The following is a 21885-nucleotide window of genomic DNA, read 5'->3' on the forward strand; positions in this document are numbered from 1 at the left end:
GAGGTTGGAGTAGCCAGGCGGAAGGCATGGCCAGCCGTTGAGAAATGCTTGTTGAAGTTTTCGATAATCATGGATTTATCGGTGGTGACCGTGTTACCTAGCCTCAGTGCAGTGGGCAGCTGGGAGGAGGTGCTCTTGTTCTCCATGGACTTCACAGTGTCCCAGAACTTTTTGGAGTTGGAGCTACAGGATGCAAACTTCTGCCTGAAGAAGTTGGCTTTAGCTTTCCTGACTGACTGTGTGTATTGGTTCCTGACTGAACAGTTGCATATCGCGGGGACTATTCGATGTTATTGCAGTCCGCCACAGGGGTGGGTCAAAGGAGGTATCAGGGGTATAAAGAGTGGAGCTAGGGGCTCCATTGTAAACTAAAACAATGATAACTAACCTGCACAACAGTATACAAGGCATATTGACATTTGAGAGACATACAGCGAGGCATACAGTAATCACAGGTGTTGAATTGGGAGAGCTAGCTAAAACAGTAGGTGAGACAACAACAGCTAATCAGCTAGCACAACAACAGCAGGTAGAATGGCAATTGACTAGGCAGAGGGGGGCTCGGATTAACTACACACAGAGCCTGAGTGCGGCTGGGGCCGACAGATAAAACATAAACAAGCAGAATGGATTACCGTGATTAATGGACAGTCCAGCATGCATCAGCTATGTAGCCAAGTGATCAGTGTCCAAGGGGCAGCGGTGGATGGGGCAGGGAAGCTGGACTGGCGAGTGTTATCCAGGTTAGAAAACTAACAATGACTAAATAGCTTGTAGCCAGTTAGCTGGTTAGCTTCTGGAGGTTCTTGAGTGTGTTCTAAAAATTAAAAATAATAGCGGTTCCGTATCACATTGGGTGAGGCAGGTTACCGGAAGGTATAAACAAATTAAAAATCGAAAAGGGATAGAAAGTAAATATGGGTTCAGTGAGTGTTTGGGACGCGGCGATTCAGACGGTTAGCAGGCCTGTGCTAACAAGCTAACAGTTAGTAGGTGCTAAACACGGTAGCAGTTAGCGGACCGGGCTAAACAAGCTAGCAGTTAGCAGGCCGAATTTGCAAGCAAAGAGATAGCCTTTGGGGGACGTCGCGATGGGGTGAGTCTGTTTATTCCTCTTCATGCGGTGACATCGATGGACCGGTCGTGGGTCCGGATATTGTAGTCCAGGAGCACAAAATGTTCTGTTTGCGGTGGGAATCCGGGGATGATAAATAAAAATAGGTCCGTTATGCTCTGGTTAGAGTCGCGTTGTTCGAACTGGCGAGAGCTTTCCGAGCTAAAGGTTGGCTGATGACCGGTTAGCTGAAGACCGCTAGCAATGTTTTGCTGACTGAATAGCTGGTAGTTAGTTGGCTAGCTTCAGTTGAGGGGTTCCAGATCCGAAGTAAATATAAATACTTTAGGAAAAATAGCTACGTTGGGTGAGGCGGGTTGCAGGAGAGTATTTAGAAGAAGTTGAGGTTCAGCAAAATGTTTTAAAAGATATGCAAAGAAAAAAAACGAAAACAAACAATATATACACAAGGGACACGACACGACAACACATCCTACTGCTACGCCATCTTGGAACCACAATGTGGTACATACGCAACACTCTGTCTCTCACTGGCATAGTTGTTACATACTGTAGGCCTAATCATGATTGTGTGGTTGTTTTTGAAAGTGAATTACTGTCCACTTCCGCCCAGCTGCAGCCATGGAGAGTTCAGCCAGCACAGGAAAACAATCTGTAGCACGCTGACTGCACAAGCAGAATGATCTCTCTCCACCTGAAGACTTCACATGAAGCTGATGCAATGCTATCCATCTGTGGAGGCTTTTCTGGCAAACATATATACCGTACCTACTTGCTTAGTGCTTGTTGACTACACAAGCATGACATGGTAGAAATAATAGATTTGCTGTGGATACTATGTCCGTGTTCATTCAACACTAGATGGCTAGAGAGGAGTACTGAGAGGTTTTGGATGGATGGTTTTCCTTTCAGATAAGTGTTTTTTACACTAACTGGAGAGTGGCGTAAAGTTTTTCCAACTAGATACCTCAGCAGAGCGCTGTGCTTGTAAAATGGAGTTTGTTTATGGTTGTCTGTAGTACGCTGTCTCTTTCTCAGCAGTATTTCTTGGCTCTGTGAATGAATTGATGTAGACCTAGTGTGAATGTAGCCTAAATGGAGCACCTAATGACTGTCATTGAACTCAGCAGAGAAAGGAGAATTCTACTATATGAAGAGGTAGTTATCATGGTTTTATAGTGTGTTACATCACTCGGTGGATTTCCATGGTAGCGATATCAGCAGGGAGCCTGCGAGAGCTGAAAAGAATAGAGTGGATGAGTGAGAAAGGAGGAGATTACGCTCCGAGGTATAGAGCATTACTCACATGGCTGTGTGTGTGTGTATGCACCTTCAGTGAACTTGATTTGCTGAGTGGGCTCTAAGCAGCTCTGTCTTTGACCTCAGTACGTCAGCACTGCTGCTGGAGTTGAGCTCATTTCTCAGACGTAATCCCCCTTCCTACCTTGGTTCAGAAACCTTGCCTGGATTTCCTCACCGGCTCTGTGTAGAATCATCTCCTTTCACCAGCACTATAGGAGCCATGGATGATGGCATATGGCTGTTTCACACATATACGCTGACTGACACTGAAGTGAGGAGGATATTCAGTCCCTCTTAGAGAACGATGGAAGTAGGCTAGATTAGAGATGCGTATTTATTATTAAAAACAACAGGTTTTTGTTGTGATGCTTTCCCTTTGCACTGACTGACACTAAGAATGGCAAATAGAAAAGTGGGTGGCCACTGGGTATACCAGAGCTGCTATATTTGGCTCTGTCAGTTTGCATACAGGTCTGCAGCAGTCTGCAATTAACCAACTTCCTGCTTTAGAACAGGATGTAGAACTAGCAGTGCTGTGCTGTGAGGCCATTGATACGCTAGTGGTTGTATGGATGAGGCCAGCCAGCCCACCCAGGCCTTCTGGACATGCGTCATTTAATAGCACTAGAATTCTACAGTACATTTATGGAGTTCCGAAAGCACTGTGTTACAATCAGTATCTGGCTGGAGGGGGCTGCTGTCCACAACATTGACAGACTGGACACTACCACCACACTACCCACCATTGCGACCTGTAGGCTCTTGTTGGTTGGCCCTCGCTTCATACTTGTCGCCAAACCCACTGGCTACAGGTTATCTACAAGTCTCTGCTAGGTAAAGCCCCGCCTTATCTCAGCTCACTGGTCACCATAGCAGCACACACTCGTGCGGGTAGCAGCACCCCCAAAGCCAATTCCTCCTTTGGTCGTCTTTCCTTCCAGTTCTCTGCTGCCCATGACTGGAACGAATTGCAAAAATCTCTGAAGCTGGAGACTCACATCTCCCTCACTAGCTTTAAGCACCAGCTGTCAGAGCATTTTACAGATCACTGCACCTGTACTTAGCCTATCTGTAAACAGCCCATCTATCTACCTACCTCATCCCCATACTGGTATTTATTTATTTATTTATTTATTTATTTATTTATTTTGCTCCTTTGCACCCCAGTATCTCTACCTGCACATTCATCTTCTGCCGATCTACCATTCCAGTGTTTAATTGCTATATTACAATACAACTCCAAGATCGCATAGCAGTTCAGACGTCTTTTGTCCTCGTCTTGTCGTGTCCTGTGTATGTGTGTGTGTATATGTGTGTATATGTATATATGTGTGTGTATATATATATATATATATATATATATATATATATATATATATATATATATATATATATATATATATATACACATACATACATACATACATACATACATACATACATACATACATACATACATACATACATACATACATACATACATACATACATACATACATACATACATACATACATACATACATACATACACACACACATACATACACACATACACATACACATACACATACACACACACACAACTTTTTTTCACATACATTTTATTTTTATTTTCCATCAACTCATCTTCAAAACACTCTCCTGCAACCCGCCTCACCAATTTATATTTATAAGAAAGTATTATTTACCTCAGATCTGTAATCCTCCAAGAAGCTAGCCAGAAACTCCAAGAAGCTAGCCAGAAACTCCAAGAAGCTAGCCAGAAACTAGCCAGGAGCTAGCCAGGAGCTAATCCAGAAGCTAATCAGAAGCTAGTTAGCTTCTTTACTGGCAAATCGTTAGTATTCAGCTAACCACGGTTTGTGGTCATCAGCTATCCTTTAGCTCAAATCTATCAAATCTATTGAACACGGGCACCCTCATAGATATCATCCTAACCAACTTCCCCTCTAAATACACCTCTGCTGTCTTCAACCAAGATCTCAGCGATCACTGCCTCATTGCCTGCATCCGTAATGGGTCAGCGGTCAAACGACCTCCTCTCATCACTGTAAAACGCTCCCTGAAACACTTCAGCGAGCAGGCCTTTCTAATCGACCTGGCCGGGGTATCCTGGAAGGATATTGACCTCATCCCGTCAGTAGAGGATGCCTGGATATTTTTTTAAAATGCCTTCCTAACCATCTTAAATAAACATGCCCCATTCAAGAAATTTAGAACCAGGAACAGATATAGCCCTTGGTTCTCCCCAGACCTGACTGCCCTTAACCAACACAAAAACATCCTATGGCGTTCTGCATTAGCATCGAACAGCCCCCGTGATATGCAGCTGTTCAGGGAAGCTAGAAACCATTATACACAGGCAGTTAGAAAAGCCAAGGCTAGCTTTTTCAAGCAGAAATTTGCTTCTTGCAACACAAACTCAAAAAAGTTCTGGGACACTGTAAAGTCCATGGAGAATAAGAACACCTCCTCCCAGCTGCCCACTGCACTGAAGATAGGAAACACTGTCACCACTGATAAATCCACCATAATCGAGAATTTCAATAAGCATTTTTCTACGGCTGGCCATGCTTTCCACCTGGCTACTCCTACCCCTGTCAACAGCACTGCACCCACAACAGCAACTCGCCCAAGCCTTCCCCATTTCTCCTTCTCCCAAATCCATTCAGCTGATGTTCTGAAAGAGCTGCAAAATCTGGACCCCTACAAATCAGCCGGGCTAGACAATCTGGACCCTTTCTTTCTAAAATTATCTGCCGAAATTGTTGCCACCCCTATTACTAGCCTGTTCAACCTCTCTTTCATGTCGTCTGAGATTCCCAAAGATTGGAAAGCAGCTGCGGTCATCCCCCTCTTCAAAGGGGGGGACACTCTTGACCCAAACTACAGACCTATATCTATCCTACCATGCCTTTCTAAGGTCTTCGAAAGCCAAGTCAACAAACAGATTACCGACCATTTCGAATCTCACCATACCTTCTCTGCTATGCAATCTGGTTTCAGAGCTGGTCATGGATGCACCTCAGCCACGCTCAAGGTCCTAAACGATATCTTAATCGCCATCGATAAGAAACATTACTGTGCAGCCGTATTCATTGATCTGGCCAAGGCTTTCGACTCTGTCAATCACCACATCCTCATCGGCAGACTCGACAGCCTTGGTTTCTCAAATGATTGCCTCGCCTGGTTCACCAACTACTTCTCTGATAGAGTTCAGTGTGTCAAATCGGAGGGTCTGTTGTCCGGACCTCTGGCAGTCTCTATGGGGGTGCCACAGGGTTCAATTCTTGGACCGACTCTCTTCTCTGTATACATCAATGAGGTCGCTCTTGCTGCTGGTGAGTCTCTGATCCACCTCTACGCAGACGACACCATTCTGTATACTTCCGGCCCTTCTTTGGACACTGTGTTAACAACCCTCCAGGCAAGCTTCAATGCCATACAACTCTCCTTCCGTGGCCTCCAATTGCTCTTAAATACAAGTAAAACTAAATGCATGCTCTTCAACCGATCGCTACCTGCTCCTACCCGCCTGTCCAACATCACTACTCTGGACGGCTCTGACTTAGAATACGTGGACAACTACAAATACTTAGGTGTCTGGTTAGACTGTAAACTCTCCTTCCAGACCCATATCAAACATCTCCAATCCAAAGTTAAATCTAGAATTGGCTTCCTATTTCGCAACAAAGCATCCTTCACTCATGCTGCCAAACATACCCTTGTAAAACTGACCATCCTACCAATCCTCGACTTTGGCGATGTCATTTACAAAATAGCCTCCAATACCCTACTCAACAAATTGGATGCAGTCTATCACAGTGCAATCCGTTTTGTCACCAAAGCCCCATATACTACCCACCATTGCGACCTGTACGCTCTTGTTGGCTGGCCCTCGCTTCATACTCGTCGCCAAACCCACTGGCTCCATGTCATCTACAAGACCCTGCTAGGTAAAGTCCCCCCTTATCTCAGCTCGCTGGTCACCATAGCATCTCCCACCTGTAGCACACGCTCCAGCAGGTATATCTCTCTAGTCACCCCCAAAACCAATTCTTTCTTTGGCCGCCTCTCTTTCCAGTTCTCTGCTGTTAATGACTGGAACGAACTACAAAAATCTCTGAAACTGGAAACACTTATCTCCCTCACTAGCTTTAAGCACCAACTGTCAGAGCAGCTCACAGATTACTGCACCTGTACATAGCCCACCTATAATTTAGCCCAAACAACTACCTCTTTCCCAACTGTATTTAATTTATTTATTTATTTTGCTCCTTTGCACCCCATTATTTTTATTTCTACTTTGCACATTCTTCCATTGCAAAACTACCATTCCAGTGTTTTACTTGCTATATTGTATTTACCTTGCCACCATGGCCTTTTTTGCCTTTACCTCCCTTCTCACCTCATTTGCATATAGACTTGTTTATACTGTATTATTGACTGTATGTTTGTTTTACTCCATGTGTAACTCTGTCGTTGTATCTGTCGAACTGCTTTGCTTTATCTTGGCCAGGTCGCAATTGTAAATGAGAACTTGTTCTCAACTAGCCTACCTGGTTAAATAAAGGTGTTCTCAACTAGCCTACCTGGTTAAATAAAGGTGTTCTCAACTTGCCTACCTGGTTAAATAAAGGTGTTCTCAACTAGCCTACCTGGTTAAATAAAGGTGTTCTCAACTGGCCTACCTGGTTAAATAAAGGTGTTCTCAACTAGCCTACCTGGTTAAATAAAGGTGTTCTCAACTAGCCTACCTGGTTAAATAAAGGTGAAACAAATAAAAAAAACAGCAAAACAGCAGCACTATTAAAACAGGTTGACTGTAAATAGAGTCCCGGGTAACATTTTCTCTGTCTGTAGTGAAGTAGGAGGCACTGATTGCCCCCCCACCACACCAAGCCATCGGGGAAAATAGAAGTCAGCCACTTCCACTTCTCACTTCCCCCTCACTTCCTGTTCTCGGGCGGTCTGAAGTGAGAGGCGCGTTAGATGAGGTTGTGAGAGGCGCGGTAGATGAGGTTGTGAGCTACTGTACTGGCCCTAATGTGAGGAATTTACCATGCTGTGTGTGCCTTTGTCTGATGCAGCATGAACCGTATGGCCTTGTTGTGTGCCTCCAGTATTTTCTCTGCCCCCTCTTTCTCATCCTCAGGGACAGACCACCGAGACACCCTTCAGGCCAGGCATCTGCTGTGTTCTGCCTGCATACTGTAGCCTAGATCTAGCCAATACAGGTCATACTGCTCACTACTGTAGCCTAGATCCAGCCAATACAGGTCATACTGCTCATTACTGTAGCCTAGATCTAGCCAGAACAGATCATACTGCTCACTACTGTAGATCATTCAGCTCTCGCAGCACAGAGGCCTACCTGACACAGATGAGCTGAGATAGTGGTGGGTTTAGCTTTAGACATCAGAGCAGTGGGCAACATTTCCTTTGGGATGATCAACTCTCCTGCATTCGCCTTGCTCTGAAGGTCACTGTGGAGAGGCACAATTATTGGTGCTTAAATGCTTATCTGCATAGAGGAGTCATATTTTTTTTGTCCTATATTTCACTCATTCTAGTACGTAGGCTATTATTGCAGTCTATAACAGCACATTTAAGTGTGTTTTTGCAACATTTTGTGTCGTTTCAGTGTTCATGCACCTTGGTCGAAAAACAAGGTAGTGACAGTAGGCTATTTTTCCTCTACATGTGAATCTTATTCACAGCGACTGAGTTGAATTGACAAAGTAAACTGCAGATTGAAGCTGTTTAACATGACTAAGTAGAGTAACATTTTCAATCTGGGTCTCTTTTGCTTAGTGACCAGACCACATGTGGTTGTCTACCAGGCTGAGCATACATCCTGTTCCAGTGTGGTGTTAGTCTGTCAGAGGGAACCACAATACGTGGTGATTGGCTGACTATCTTCTCTTCTGTTGTCCTGCAGCTCTGATGGTACCAGCTGACCAGTGACACCTGCTGAGGACACCTCCCCCACCCCCCTTTACCATGTCTGGGATCCAGGTGAGAGGAACACATCTACACACGCGAGCTAGTAGTGGACAAGTCAACTGTTTGTTCACCCCTGCTTGCAATTGCTAATAACCCATCCGCAACCATCGGACTATATGTGAAAATCTGAGGCCCAATAGCATTTTGCACATGTTCTTGATGACTGTTAATCTCACTGGTTTGAGACCACACAATCAACTGAAATCGTGCTGCTAATAGCTCTATATTGCAAATGATGTGGTTGAAGAAAAGCAAATCTGCGATTTAAATGTATACGTTTGTCTTCATTTCTACACACTTTCTACCTGTCCATTTTCGTTTAGACTGGAGTATTTCTTCATAAATTATAACACGTACGAACCACTCATAACCACCCACCAGTTGAGAACCGCTGCCCTAGAAGACTAAATAAATCCTTGCTCACCATAATGTCTTAAATCGATAGAATGAATGCTTCAATCTAGTTGACATCGGTCAAGTTCTGTCATCCCTGCTTCTTTTGCGGAGAAAATACATTTAGGGACCAGGTTAGGGGGGGAAATTAAATAAATTGAGATGGATCTCGCTATCTATATCTAAAAAAAACTGGGAAGATTGTCTGTGCAAAGTTTCCAAATGACATCAGTTTGACTGGTTGTAAGGAAATAGAAAGCTATGAATACGACCCATTGTGTTTCTGATCAGATTTAGTTCTGCTTGGTGCATAATTTGTGGTTGACATACTATCTGCTTTTATGATTGCAATAAATATACCCCCTGTAGAGATGTGATCTAACTGCACATTCGCTGAAAGAAAATCCGATCTCTCCACTCCTGTTCCTGAGTAAAAATGTTGCCAATATTTGCATAATTTTATTGCAAGAAATGCTTCTGCAGGAGTTAATATTAAGGCTGAAAGGTAGTAGTGTCCAGATTTCAGTGTCCATTTAACCCATCGGAACAGTAGGCTACAGTTCCCTTGACGTACCATAGGCCTATTTGATGTCCCCATCTTGTGACTGTCGAATTTGTACAGATCCATCGCACAACACTGCTATCATCCTTATACCACTTCACCAAATCTTTCCCAAACATTACCTTTCTGGCCTTCGCTTCTCTTTATTTTCTACTCCATTTCACAGCTTTTTTCTTATTGAATTAAACTCAAAGTTTCTCTGCCCGTTCTCAAAAGTATTTTGTGATTGGCGTGTAGGCTATTTGACACGTGTACATCTGGGCCCTAAAGCTCAGGCTGACATGCTAATGCCATATAGCCTAAAATAATGAAAGAACATCAATGTAGCCTATTGATATAAATTGCACATAAATTGCATACCTTTAAAAAAATGTAAAAAATAAAGTAAAGGTATTTTCTCTTTATTCAACCCGCCACCCTTCAGCCACACAATGTCATGACCCTAAACGCGCCTGCCTGCCCTGCAGATATAACAACGGGGGCTGCAGTTTGAGTCAACCCATGCATTACTAAAGAACGCATGCATTCTACTTACACACACACACATTGTAATGTGCCATGCCTCTTTCAGAAGTGTCATATTTCCTGACTGACATTAGTGCTTCTGCTTTTCATCTGCCAGCAGCAGCAGCAGCATAGCATGACTGACATCCCCCGTCTTCACATTTGCTTATCAACCCAAATGATTTTAATCTTTGGCACACAACAGTACATAACTCTTACATCGCTCCCCCTGTGACACTCGTCTCTCTTTGACTCCTATCGGGAAATGATCGAGGGATGTGTGTCCTGATAACGATATCAGACACACACAGCTGTGTGTAGTGCATTGCTTCAGGAATACACCAGGTCATATGAGGATAGTGGCTGCGTCTCACCCTATTCCCTATATAGTGCACTACTTATGATCAGAGCCTCGAGGGAATAGGGTGCCATTTTGGATGCACCTTGACTCACACACTCACACACACCTGCTTTGTACTGTCATTGCCTCTAACTGATAACGTCTTCACAGGGGTGATGGTTGTATGTTATTTACAACACTGATGCCACAACACCACCGGTTAGACGTGGGAGCCTGTTAATGCCTATAGAATAGGCCCACATGCTATATGGACAAACCAGCATAGCTACCTTTTTGAATAGTAGACCTTTTTATATGCTTGTAATAATGTGTTATTTGATTGTAATGTGTTACTGTTACCTGATGGCAATTTAATTTCTCCCTGGAGTGTCAATGGCGTAAATGCAATTAACTTGTCCAAGCTATGACTATCTGTAACCTTTCACTGTAGTCAATCTCAGTGTTTATAACAGCGCCTCTCCTCTTCACTCGTGACCTAGGTGCCATGGTTGCCTGGCACAGAGTGTGTAGCCAAGTACAACTTCCAGTCGACGAATGAACAGGACCTGCCTTTCTGTAAAGGAGATGTGTTGACCATAATCGGAGTCACCAGGGTAAACACGGCTCCCCTGTCTATACTGTGTGAAACCGTTATTGTGCTGGACTTGTGTAGTTCTACAGCTGTGTTAACCTTAAGGATTGGACCTTTTTTTTTTTCTAATTTTCACCTAAAATGACAGATTTGGTTAACTGCCTGTAGCTCAGGACCTGAAGCAAAGATGCATATTCTTGATACCATTTCTGAAAGAAAACACTTTGAAGTTTGTGGAAATGTGAAATAAATGGAGGTGAATATAACACTTTAGATCTGGTATAAAAGGTTAACACAAAGAAAAATATGCATGTTTTTTTTTGTTCCATCTTTGAAATGCAAGAGAGGCCATAATGTATTATTACAGCCCAGGCACAATTTAGATATTGGCCACTAGATGGCAGCAGTGTGTGCAACGTTTTAGACTGATCCAAGGAACCATTGCATATCTGTTCAAAATGTGCATAATTGGTTTATTAATACATTTTCATGTTCATAATTGTGCACTCTCCTCAAACAATAGCATGGTGTTCTTTTACTGTAAATTGGACAGTTAGATGAACAAGAATTTGCTTTCTGCCCGTATCAGATATGTCTATGTCCTGAGGAAATGTTTTTACTTACAGCCTCAATGCTAATCACATTAGCCTACGTTAACTGTCCCGTTGGGGGGGGGGCACCGTTTTAAAGGGTTATTCTGCTGCTGTTTCAGGATCCCAACTGGTACAAAGCGAAGAACACAGTGGGCAGAGAGGGAACCATCCCAGCTAACTACGTCCAGAAAAGGGAAGGGGTCAAGTCGGGGGGGAAACTCAGTCTTATGCCGTAAGTACACGAGTACCTTGCTGATCTGTCACATAGGATATGCCCTTACCTGTGACGTTCCCATGTTTCACTGTATAATAAAGGAATGAATATGGGGCTTAGTTCATTAGAGTTCGAGTGTTACAAAGGCCTGATAGGAGACGTTGGTAATTTGATTTTTTTTTTGTCGCTTCTCTGGGTGGCTGCCTGCCACTGCGGGTGGGGCTAACTGGTGCTGCGATTTGAATCGGGCTCTTTGAAGGGACAGCTATTTCAAGAGGGATACATTTTTTTTTAGACTTAATGCAAATGGAATAAAACTGGAGGCCAGGAGGAAATCAGAGTTCACACACACACACACACACACACACACACACACACACACACACAGGACAAGGCTGAGGTTGCTGCACTCAAACGTGTTGGACCAAAACACACTGATGGGGATTTTGTGTGTGTCTCTCTCTGTCTCACACACACACACACACACACTGAAGACTCTCCTCCACCATCCCCATCTTCTGAGCTTAACCGCCCAGCTGAGCAGAGGAAAGCTCAAGCAGTTTGGGGAAGGGTGACCAGTCAAGTGTTACAAGGAAGGACAAAGGCAAGACTACTCCACTGGACAGGGAACTGGCTAGAGGGAGTCGGTGGGTTTACTGTCCTTATGAAGTAGAGGTCACCAGTTCAGGGACTGAGTGGTGTCCACTGCACTCATACTCCAGCTGTAAGAGAGTCAACTCTATGTAAATACAGCTATTGATGCATCAGCCCTGTGGATCCCCTCAGAGAGCGGTGGTTAGTGGCGAGAGTCCGAGGGGGGTTATTATGTTTTTACGAATTGGTAACAGATGTCTTGGGGAAAACGCTCCCTGTTTGCTTATATAACCAACAGTGTCAGCTGTGTTCTTGGTTATGTTGGTCTACACACCCTGAGAGATGCTGCTCTTTGACCTCATAGCTCACTGCTGCCACCTGCTGGTAATCTTCTACTCTGTTGGCAATGAGGGAAATACGGCACCACCCTAAAGAAGACTGGCAAAAGACCTCAGTTCCCCCCTCACTGCAGTCTCTCCTACCTCCTTCCGCACTGTCCTTCCTTTCTCTATTTTCCCCTTACTTCTAGCAGCCTGTTTTCCCTTTCTCCCATCGAATGACTAATGAATAGCACAAACTGCAACATAAATGACATATTACATGCCCTGCTTCCTCATTAAATGGTCTGATTGCTTCTGTGTGCTCCTCCTGTGTTTGACTGGTTGGTCATATGTTTGGCTGGTAGATCCTGTGTGCTCCTCCTGTGTTTGACTGGTTGGTCATATGTTTGGCTGGTAGCTCCTGTGTGCTCCTCCTGTGTTTTGGCTGTTGGTTACTCAGTGTCTGGCTGACTGCTGGCTTACTGGCGCCTGCTCTCAGATTAATGGGAGTTAAGGAGGCTGCTGTCCATGGAGAAGCAGCTCCGCTGATCTAATCAACTCAATCCTCTCTCCGCATTTAAGCCGCTTTGCACAGGCCCTGCTCTGTCTCTGTCTCGGTGCTGGGCAACAGAGGGAGGGAAGTGTGTAAATCAATTACACACTTTGATTACCCTTAACTCACCAGCCCCCAGAGAGACCCCTGTGGACCTCCTGCTGCTCCTGTTTCCATACTGCTGGGGGATTCTGTGTTAGTCTACTACAGATAAGAGATTAATGATCCTAAGGTAAAAGCCAAGAAAGGGCTTTTAGAAGCCAGTAGAAGCCTGTAGATCTTCTACGTGAGGTGAAATGGAGGCTGTGTTTAATAGCTTGAGCTAAAACAAAGAAGGGAACCGTGTGTGTTTTCCCTAAGAGAGCTTTTTAAGTCCTGTGCCCTGCAGCTTGCCTTGTGGTCAGCCGGGGGCAGGTTTCATAGACTGTGTTCTGAGGGGATGAGACTCTATGCTGCTCTCTCTAAAAGCCTCCTCCTCAGTGAGGTCTCACCTCTCTGTGATAGAGGGGTTTGGTAGGCCCTGCTCTGTGTCTTGCCTGCCCTGTGCTGCTTTGCATTTTCCTGTTATTGCAGAGCCTGTGTCAGTTTCAGACTCTACCTGCCTGTGTGTTTTTGTCGCCGTTTCCTGTTTACATCAAGGCACTTTCTCACTGGCTCCTTGAGACACAGACAGGGTCACTCCACTGCTCTAAGTACAACTGCCTAGAAATGCCACTGCCTTACATTATGCTGATCTACTGCTGTTGTCCCCTTTACCTTGTCTATGACTGACTGTTTATCAACTCTTTTAATACAGGGCTTTGTATGTGTGTTACATGGCCAACATTGCATGCTTGTAATAATAATAATAATAATAATAATAATAATAATAATAATAATAATAATAATAATGAGTAGATCTCCCATTTACTTATAAATTGTCTTTTTGCCCTTTTAATGACCTTGGTATGGTAATTTTCTGTAGTCCACTAAGGCCCTATCTCTGTGTCCTGTCCCTCCCCCTCTCTCCTCTCCTCCTCGTGTCCATCTCCAGGTGGTTCCATGGTAAGATAACGCGGGAGCAGGCAGAGCTCCTCCTCTACCCCCCAGAGACTGGTCTGTTCCTGGCGAGGGAGAGCACCAACTACCCTGGGGACTACACCTTGTGTGTCAGCTGTGACGGTAAGGTGGAGCACTACCGCATCATCTACCACAACGGCAAGCTCAGCATCGACGAGGAGGAGTTCTTCCAGAACCTCATGCAGCTGGTGGAGGTAAGGCGGTGTCAGCCTGTCAGTCCCAAACGCTCCCTATTTCTTACTGTTTAGGCTACTCCCTCAGCTCTCACACTGCCTATCCTGTATGGTGGTCAGGTACTTGTCAAGGATGCTTAGTCACATAGTTAGAGAAGGCAAAGGGGGTGGAGGTTATTGATGGGAGAGCGATCAATATTATTTTGAGAAATGTATTATATTGATACTTTGACTCCAAGTATGGATTTAAGTTAACGTTAGCAAGCGCTAGTCGGCTGTACCTGGTATTTTTTTCATCCTATAGCTTGTTCTGTCTTTTTAAATAGGGAGCCAACATGTTTTCAGCACTTATTTCCATGACTGATCAAAACTCATTTTCTTGTGCTCTCTCGTCTCTGCAGCAGATCTATAGTGAGCAATATGTTTGGAACATCAAATGGCAATACAAATATAATCGGCACCTAAGTACCATAATATCGTTCGGTCCCTGTAATTTCCCAGTCCTAGTGGAGGGAGACCTCCGTCTACTGCGTGGTCTATTAGACAGCTTCTACTACAGCAGTAGGGCTGAGTTAGTGTGTTAAGGGAGGAAGGGGGCCATGGTGGGAAAGGTCTCTCTTCCCCAGAGATAAGACGCTCCATCAGGCTTCTAGCTAGATTGTTTGCAATCGCACTTTAATTAACGCTCATCTCTTTCCCAGAGGCGCTGCTGGGATTTAGACAGGAATCTGCACACTGGCATCGAGGACCATCTGTCTAACTGGCACACTCCATCTTATTATCACTCCACCACAATCCTCCGCTTATTCCTTCTGCTCTTTCTCGCTCTCGTCTCCCTGCTCTCTCTCGCCTTACCCCCCCCCCGCTCTCACATTCTTGTGATTTTTAGCTCATTCTTTTCCCCCTTACTCTCACTGGCCTGTCACAACAGGCTCCACATTGGTACACACAAGTTGTCCTTCCCTGTCAAAAGACCCACATTTGTGGTGTTAACCACATAATGGAAATCAAACACTGTTGTGTTCAAGGGATTAGTCAATCACATGTTAAGTACTTGGGTTGTTATGGATGGTGGGTACTTGTGTGGAGATTCAAGTGTGTATTCAGGCACATTGAGTATTTTTGTATTGTCCAAATATCAGTTATATAACCTTGGTTTCATAACTGCAAATATTCAGAAATGTGTTGATTTGATGCGTCTTTAAAGCTCAAATGCAGTGTTGACATTAATATATTTGTTTAGTAGCTTGTACAGAGGCAATAGTTCCTATACCATGCTACCATCTGGTGGTTGTGAATGTTACTCACAGGTAAAACACAGTGGCAGTCAGATTACACTATGACTGGGTGCTTCTCCATTGATTAACAAACTAATCACAGGTAAAACACAGTGGCAGTCAGATTACACTATGACTGGGTGCTTCTCCATTGATTTAACAAACTAATCACAGGTAAAACAGACAGTGGCAGTCAGATTACACTCTATGACTGGGTGCTTCTCCATTGATTAACAAACTAATCACAGGTAAAACAGACAGTGGCAGTCAGATTACACTATGACTGGGTGCTTCTCCATTGATTAACAAACTAATCACAGGTAAAACAGACAGTGGCAGTCAGATTACACTATGACTGGGTGCTTCTCCATTGATTTAACAAACTAATCACAGGTAAAACAGACAGTGGCAGTCAGATTACACTATGACTGGGTGCTTCTCCATTGATTAACAAACTAATCACAGGTAAAACAGACAGTGGCAGTCAGATTACACTATGACTGGGTGCTTCTCCATTGATTAACAAACTAATCACAGGTAAAACAGACAGTGGCAGTCAGATTACACTATGACTGGGTGCTTCTCCATTGATTAACAAACTAATCACAGGTAAAACAGACAGTGGCAGTCAGATTACACTATGACTGGGTGCTTCTCCATTGATTTAACAAACTAATCACAGGTCAAAAGGATGGCCGGTGTGTTTGACTGGTTAACCTGATCACATGTAGACCAGTTGGTGTCGACAGGATTATGTGAAGGTGTGGTTAGTGACCTCTCGCCACCAAACACACAATTTCCATGCTTCTTCTGTTAACTAGCAGAGTCCCCACTAGCCCTACAATCCCAGCATCCTTTTCACCCCAGACTGCCGAGAGCCTTCTTGACTCCCGCTCTTTGTTGTCTGGTCTTTGACATACGGTTGACAATGCAGTTCTACCTCCTCAGTGTGACTATGCAGCTACTGTTAATACACACATTATCCAACTCGCCATGTTCTCTCTCGCTGATCTCCATTCAGCACTACACTAAAGATGCCGACGGCCTCTGTACTAGACTCATCAAGCCAAAGCTGATGGAGGGAACGGTGGCCGCCCAGGATGAATTCTCCAGGAGTAAGAACACTTTACTAACCTTGTGTTTCCATTCTCTGAGTCACTCTTGGTCTGTAAGAATACACAGTGACTCGGTCTGTCTTCATCTTCTGTAGTACAGGAAATCTGGGCTTAATCACTTGAATTAGCAGTAAGTCTTTAACCTTGTGCTTTGCTCTGTCTGGGGAAGGATGATGTTTCATTAGATCTGCTGGAACCTGAGTCTGACTTTCTCTCTGTTGCTGCTCCACAGGTGGCTGGGCCTTAAACAGAAAGGAACTCAAGCTCATCCAGACCATTGGCAAAGGGGAGTTTGGAGGTAAAGACCCTAACTGAGACCAGCGCTGATAAAGATCTCTTTACATCCCCGTGTGAGATCTGTGTGTCGTTGTCCAATGTTACATCTCTATGTATCTGTTCAGATGTGATGGTGGGGGACTACAGAGGGACCAAGGTGGCAGTGAAGTGCATCAAACACGACGCCACGGCCCAGGCGTTCATCGCCGAGGCCTCCGTCATGACGTAAGTCTCAACCATTCTGTTTTGCCTTCCGGGTGGCGCAGTGGTTAAGGGCGCTGTACTGCAGCGCCAGCTGTGCCACCAGAGACTCTGGGTTCGCGCCCAGGCTCTGTCGTAACCAGCCGCGACCGGGATGGCCATGGGGCGACGCACAATTGGCATAGCGTCGTCCGGGTTAGGGAGGGATTGGCCGGTAGGGATATCTTGTCTCATCGCGCACCAGCGACTCCTGTGGCGGGCCGGGCGCAGTGCACGCTAACCAAGGTTGCCAGGTGCACAGTGTTTCCTCCAACACATTGGTGCGGCTGGCTTCCGGGTTGGATGCGTGCTGTGTTAAGAAGCAGTGCGACTTGGTTGGGTTGTGTATCGGAGGAAGCATGACTTTCAACCTTCGTCTCTCCTGAGCCCGTACGGGAGTTGTAGCGATGAGACAAGATAGTAGCTACTAACAATTGGATACAACGAAATTGGGGAGAAAAAGGGGGTAAAAAAATTTCGCAAAAAAAACATTCTGTTTTATGGTCTTACCCACTTTCTCTAAAACCTTCTGACTGTGTCTGTACACCTTAGTATGTAGCTATGTCACTAAAACCCTCTTCCCTGCAGGCAACTGAGGCACAACAACCTGGTTCAGCTGCTGGGGGTGATCGTAGAGGAGCGGGGCAGTCTCTACATCGTCACAGAGTACATGGCCAAGGTACTTCAGTCTAGTCTATTGCTTGTCCAGGGACTACTCTATCTAGGCCGTGAGCTGGAGTCCACTGTCTCTTTATGATAGGGTCTGTTCATACTGCCCAGCTTGACAGCCGTCCCCCTCTCCCCCCACCACAGGGCAGTCTAGTGGACTACCTCCGTTCTCGAGGACGGACCGTGCTGGGAGGAGACTGTTTACTCAAATTCTCACTGTAAGTCATCCTCAGGAAGTTCTGCAGTATTTGATTTCTTTATTCAATTATAATGTGATTTCCCTGGAGAGGATGCCAGAAAACAAAGTATTTTAAATAGCTATTGGTATCACTTATCTACAGTGAAATTAGTTATTTGTCTTGGCTGAGTGATCCCATTGTTTCTCTCTCTGTCTCACATCTCCATTTGGTGACTCCTCCTCGTTCTCCCCTGCTGTGCAGGGACGTATGTGAAGCCATGGAGTACCTGGAGGCCAATAACTTTGTGCACAGAGACCTGGCAGCCCGGAACGTGCTGGTGTCTGACGACAACATCGCCAAGGTCAGCGACTTCGGTCTGACCAAGGAGGCCTCGTCCACGCAGGACACTGCCAAACTGCCTGTCAAATGGACCTCCCCCGAAGCCTTGCGAGAGAAGGTAAAGGTGGAAAAAGAGAGAGGATTGGACGGAGGGAGGGAGCATGTTTAAATGGTGTAGCCTAAGCTCTGTCTTTGTCTGTGGTGTCTTGTGTAGTTGACCTCAGCCTCTCTTTCTGCCCCCTCCACAGAGGTTCTCCACTAAGTCAGACGTGTGGAGTTATGGTATCCTGCTATGGGAGATCTACTCCTTTGGGCGTGTGCCTTACCCCAGAATTGTAAGTATGACATTGTAAGGTGACTCCAGCAAGGGGCAGCAACCTGATCTGTATTGCTTTCTCCAATGCAAGGCAAAAATTGATATATCTAGATGAGTGATGTATTTAGTATCATTTAATAGCTGTGAAGCTTGTGCACAGGCAGATAGGTGGATGCCACTGTTCAGACACTGGATGTTAGAACGTACTAGTAGAGTATGTGGTTGGGTTGATAACGCCCTCCTCTCTGCTCCTCAGCCCCTGAAGGAGGTGGTGCCGCGGGTGGAGAAGGGTTACAAGATGGACGCCCCCGACGGCTGCCCGGTGGTGGTTTACGACGTCATGAAGCAGTGCTGGACCCTGGACGTGGGGCTGCGGCCCTCCTTCCGCATGCTGAGAGACAAGCTGTCACATATCAGAGCCAAGGAGCTCTACCTGTGAGGGGCAGAGAGGGAAGACACAGCAGACTAGAGCGGAGGGAGGGAGGGAGCTTCCGGGCTGGGGAAAACTAACTGACGCAGGACCGGAACTCATCTGCCTGCTTCACCTGTAGACCACACCCTACCTGATACCTGAGCTGTACCTGTTTTCCTCTGGGACTGTAGTAAACCCTCCCCTGTGTTACATTCCCCCTCTACTCTTCTGAAAGAAAGGAACAGAAGTCCTGTATGTGTTGTATAGCTTTCTGTCAGCTGGTTGTTTTCCTCCTCTGTCCAGTCCATCAGCCTCCCTCTACCCCCTTCCTCCTACTGTTCTCCCAGTCTCTTTACTGTGACGACGTCACCTCCTCAAACTCTTATTTTCTTCTTCTCAAAAACGTGATAATGGGGAGGCTGGCCTTTTCCTCCACATGTTTGTCAGGTGCTCTCAATCTCTCTCGGTCTGTCTCTCTGTGCCTTGATCATTCCTGTATCTGTGTTGGTTGGTAGTGTGGCGCTGCATGCTGTCTGTCTCACTCTCCTATATGGGGCCTTACTTAGGGCCTTGGCTATGTGCCAAAGTGCTTTCAGTATACAGAGCTCCAGACCCCCTCAGCTTCCAGAACCTACTCCTCCACTCGGACTATTCAGTTTTTATTCCTTTTTTTAAGAAATCTTTTTACATCATTTTTCTGGGGGAGGTTGGTTGTGCAGTTCTCTCCCTCCGGCTCCAGAACAGGTTCTATGTCCGTTTAAAGAGAACATTTCAGAGGAATCTTTTTTCAGAGGCTCTTTATCTCCAACTCCACACAGGACAGGGGAGGGAGGGGCACTTCTCAACATAGTCGATTCATCATATGTGGGCTTGTTTTATATTAAAATATAATTGAAGGATAAAGAACCAAAAGAAGCCAAGGAAAGACAGACTGAAGGATATAAGAACGTTTTAGTATAGCGAATGCTGGGGTTGGGTGTGTGCATGCTGTGCCAGAGGCCTTGGGTTTAACTGTCAGTGCTTTCAATGTTTATTATGCTACCATGATTATGAATAAATCATTCCGTCTGAACAGTGTGCAAAGAACGTCAACAGTCCACACTGACCTCACAGGGAGAGGGGGCTCCCCTCTGAAAGAACCTGGGTACTATTCAGTCATGTGAATGTCCTGGATGATAGAGGTAACAGCAGGGCAGTGGGCCACTGGGGATGCCCTGGGTGTTTGTTCCATATGAAGTGAACCTTTAGTCATTATGCTATTACACACATTCCCACACGGTAAATATTCATTTACACAGAGGTAATACAGCCATTCCACACACTTTACATACCCCCTGGGTTCATACATACACTTGGGCCAATGAATCTTATTTGACTGAACTGTGAATAAGGTATTCTAACTATGGCTTGTTCCTGTGGTCTTCAAATCACATTTTATTGGTCACATACACATGGTTAGCAGATGTTATTGCAAGTGTAGCGAAATGCTTGTCAGAACCTGTGACTTCACAGATTGAGCCTAAAATAATTCTCTCACACAGCTCTGTTTTAGAATGTAGAAGTGTTTGCGAGTGTGAAAACAGATATAGCTGACGTGCCAAAAGAGTCTTCAAGCTGTGAAGCTGCAGTGTTCTGTGTCAGCTGATCTGTTTCCATTTCCAATGGTCAGTCAAACAGACTAAAGCTCCTCTCATCATGTCATTCTCGTCTCCATTCTTTCCCCTGGGGTGGCTGTTCCTCCACTCGTCTCCAGTGATATTCTGCTGCAAACAGGGCACACACACAGAATGACTCTGAGCCTGAACTGAACAGAGCTCAAATGGAACAGCTTTAAGGGCCTTGTCTGTGTGACCGTGTATTTTTTTTGTTTTGTAAAGAAAGAAACATGATTCAATATCTTCAGCTTTTGTCTCTTTCTTTGTGGCTCAAAGCCTTCCTTCTTCGCACATGTGTTTTTCTGTTTCCATCCCTCATCCTGTCTCGCCAGCCCTGTTGCTTGGACAATTTCCATGGTCCGGGCTGGCTGGCTCGTTTAGATTCCTATGAATCTTAATGGCGCTGACAGTCCAGAGTGGTAACAATGGGCTGGTTACACAACACAGGGCGCTCTCAGCCAAGGCTGTGTGCCTCTGCTTAGCTGTCAGAACCCATCATTACACTGGGCCGTCACTCCATCTCACATTTACAGTGCTTCTGAAAACACAGGAGGAGCATTGCTGGAGCGGGACCTCAGATTTAGATGCATGTTTTGATGTGTAATGTGTCTATGGCTTAGGCTACTACAAGAGTGCAGCAATTAATCTTACTCACCCAGTCATGTGATGGTTGTACCACTACCATGGATCACCACCAGATGGCACTGTGTAGTCTACTCCAGGAGACTCATGGATGTATGGGGATAAATGTTACATCAGGCCTTCATTGTAAATAAGAATTTCGTTTTTAATCAATCTGCCTGGTAAAATACATCGATTAAAAAGCCTGTATGTGATATACTACTAGTGTTATAGTGGTAACACCATAGTTAGTCACCCCTCTTGTGTGTTCAAATGTAGCCGCATTAGGCTACTTGTTAGTTTTATAGAGATGTCATCCTCCCTTGGAAGGGTCATAGTTCATTCCAGGACTTTTGTGTATGATTCTCATTTCACTGTCACACAAATTCACAATTAAATGCCCCAATCCTGTCAACTACACACACACAGTTCAGTGCCTGTTCTTCACTATCACAGATGAGTGGAAGAGGGTGCATCCTGTTTTATTCAGCTTTTGTTACGTTGTC

General features: G+C 45.1%; 1 protein-coding gene across 3 annotated transcripts in view; it reads left to right on the forward strand.

The window, feature by feature from the left end:
• The window catches only part of LOC110506704 (tyrosine-protein kinase CSK), a 41489-nt gene extending 20492 nt beyond the window's left edge, over window positions 1–20997 (forward strand). For all 3 annotated transcript variants that reach the window (XM_021586521.3, XM_021586522.3, XM_090222599.1), the window contains 12 exons: window positions 8319–8395; window positions 10683–10796; window positions 11487–11599; window positions 14082–14301; window positions 16579–16672; window positions 16905–16970; window positions 17074–17173; window positions 17777–17867; window positions 18002–18075; window positions 18298–18493; window positions 18624–18710; window positions 18948–20997. In XM_021586521.3, the coding sequence (XP_021442196.1) occupies window positions 8381–8395; window positions 10683–10796; window positions 11487–11599; window positions 14082–14301; window positions 16579–16672; window positions 16905–16970; window positions 17074–17173; window positions 17777–17867; window positions 18002–18075; window positions 18298–18493; window positions 18624–18710; window positions 18948–19130 (1353 nt within the window). In that variant the 5' untranslated portion in view covers window positions 8319–8380 and the 3' untranslated portion in view covers window positions 19131–20997. The remainder of the gene's footprint in view (window positions 1–8318; window positions 8396–10682; window positions 10797–11486; window positions 11600–14081; window positions 14302–16578; window positions 16673–16904; window positions 16971–17073; window positions 17174–17776; window positions 17868–18001; window positions 18076–18297; window positions 18494–18623; window positions 18711–18947) is intronic.
• The last annotated feature ends 888 nt before the right edge of the window (window positions 20998–21885 follow it).

This window comes from Oncorhynchus mykiss, chromosome 26 (genome assembly GCF_057628025.1).
Source record: "Oncorhynchus mykiss isolate SJ-2025 chromosome 26, ASM5762802v1, whole genome shotgun sequence".
Classification (NCBI taxonomy): Eukaryota; Metazoa; Chordata; class Actinopteri; order Salmoniformes; family Salmonidae; genus Oncorhynchus; species Oncorhynchus mykiss.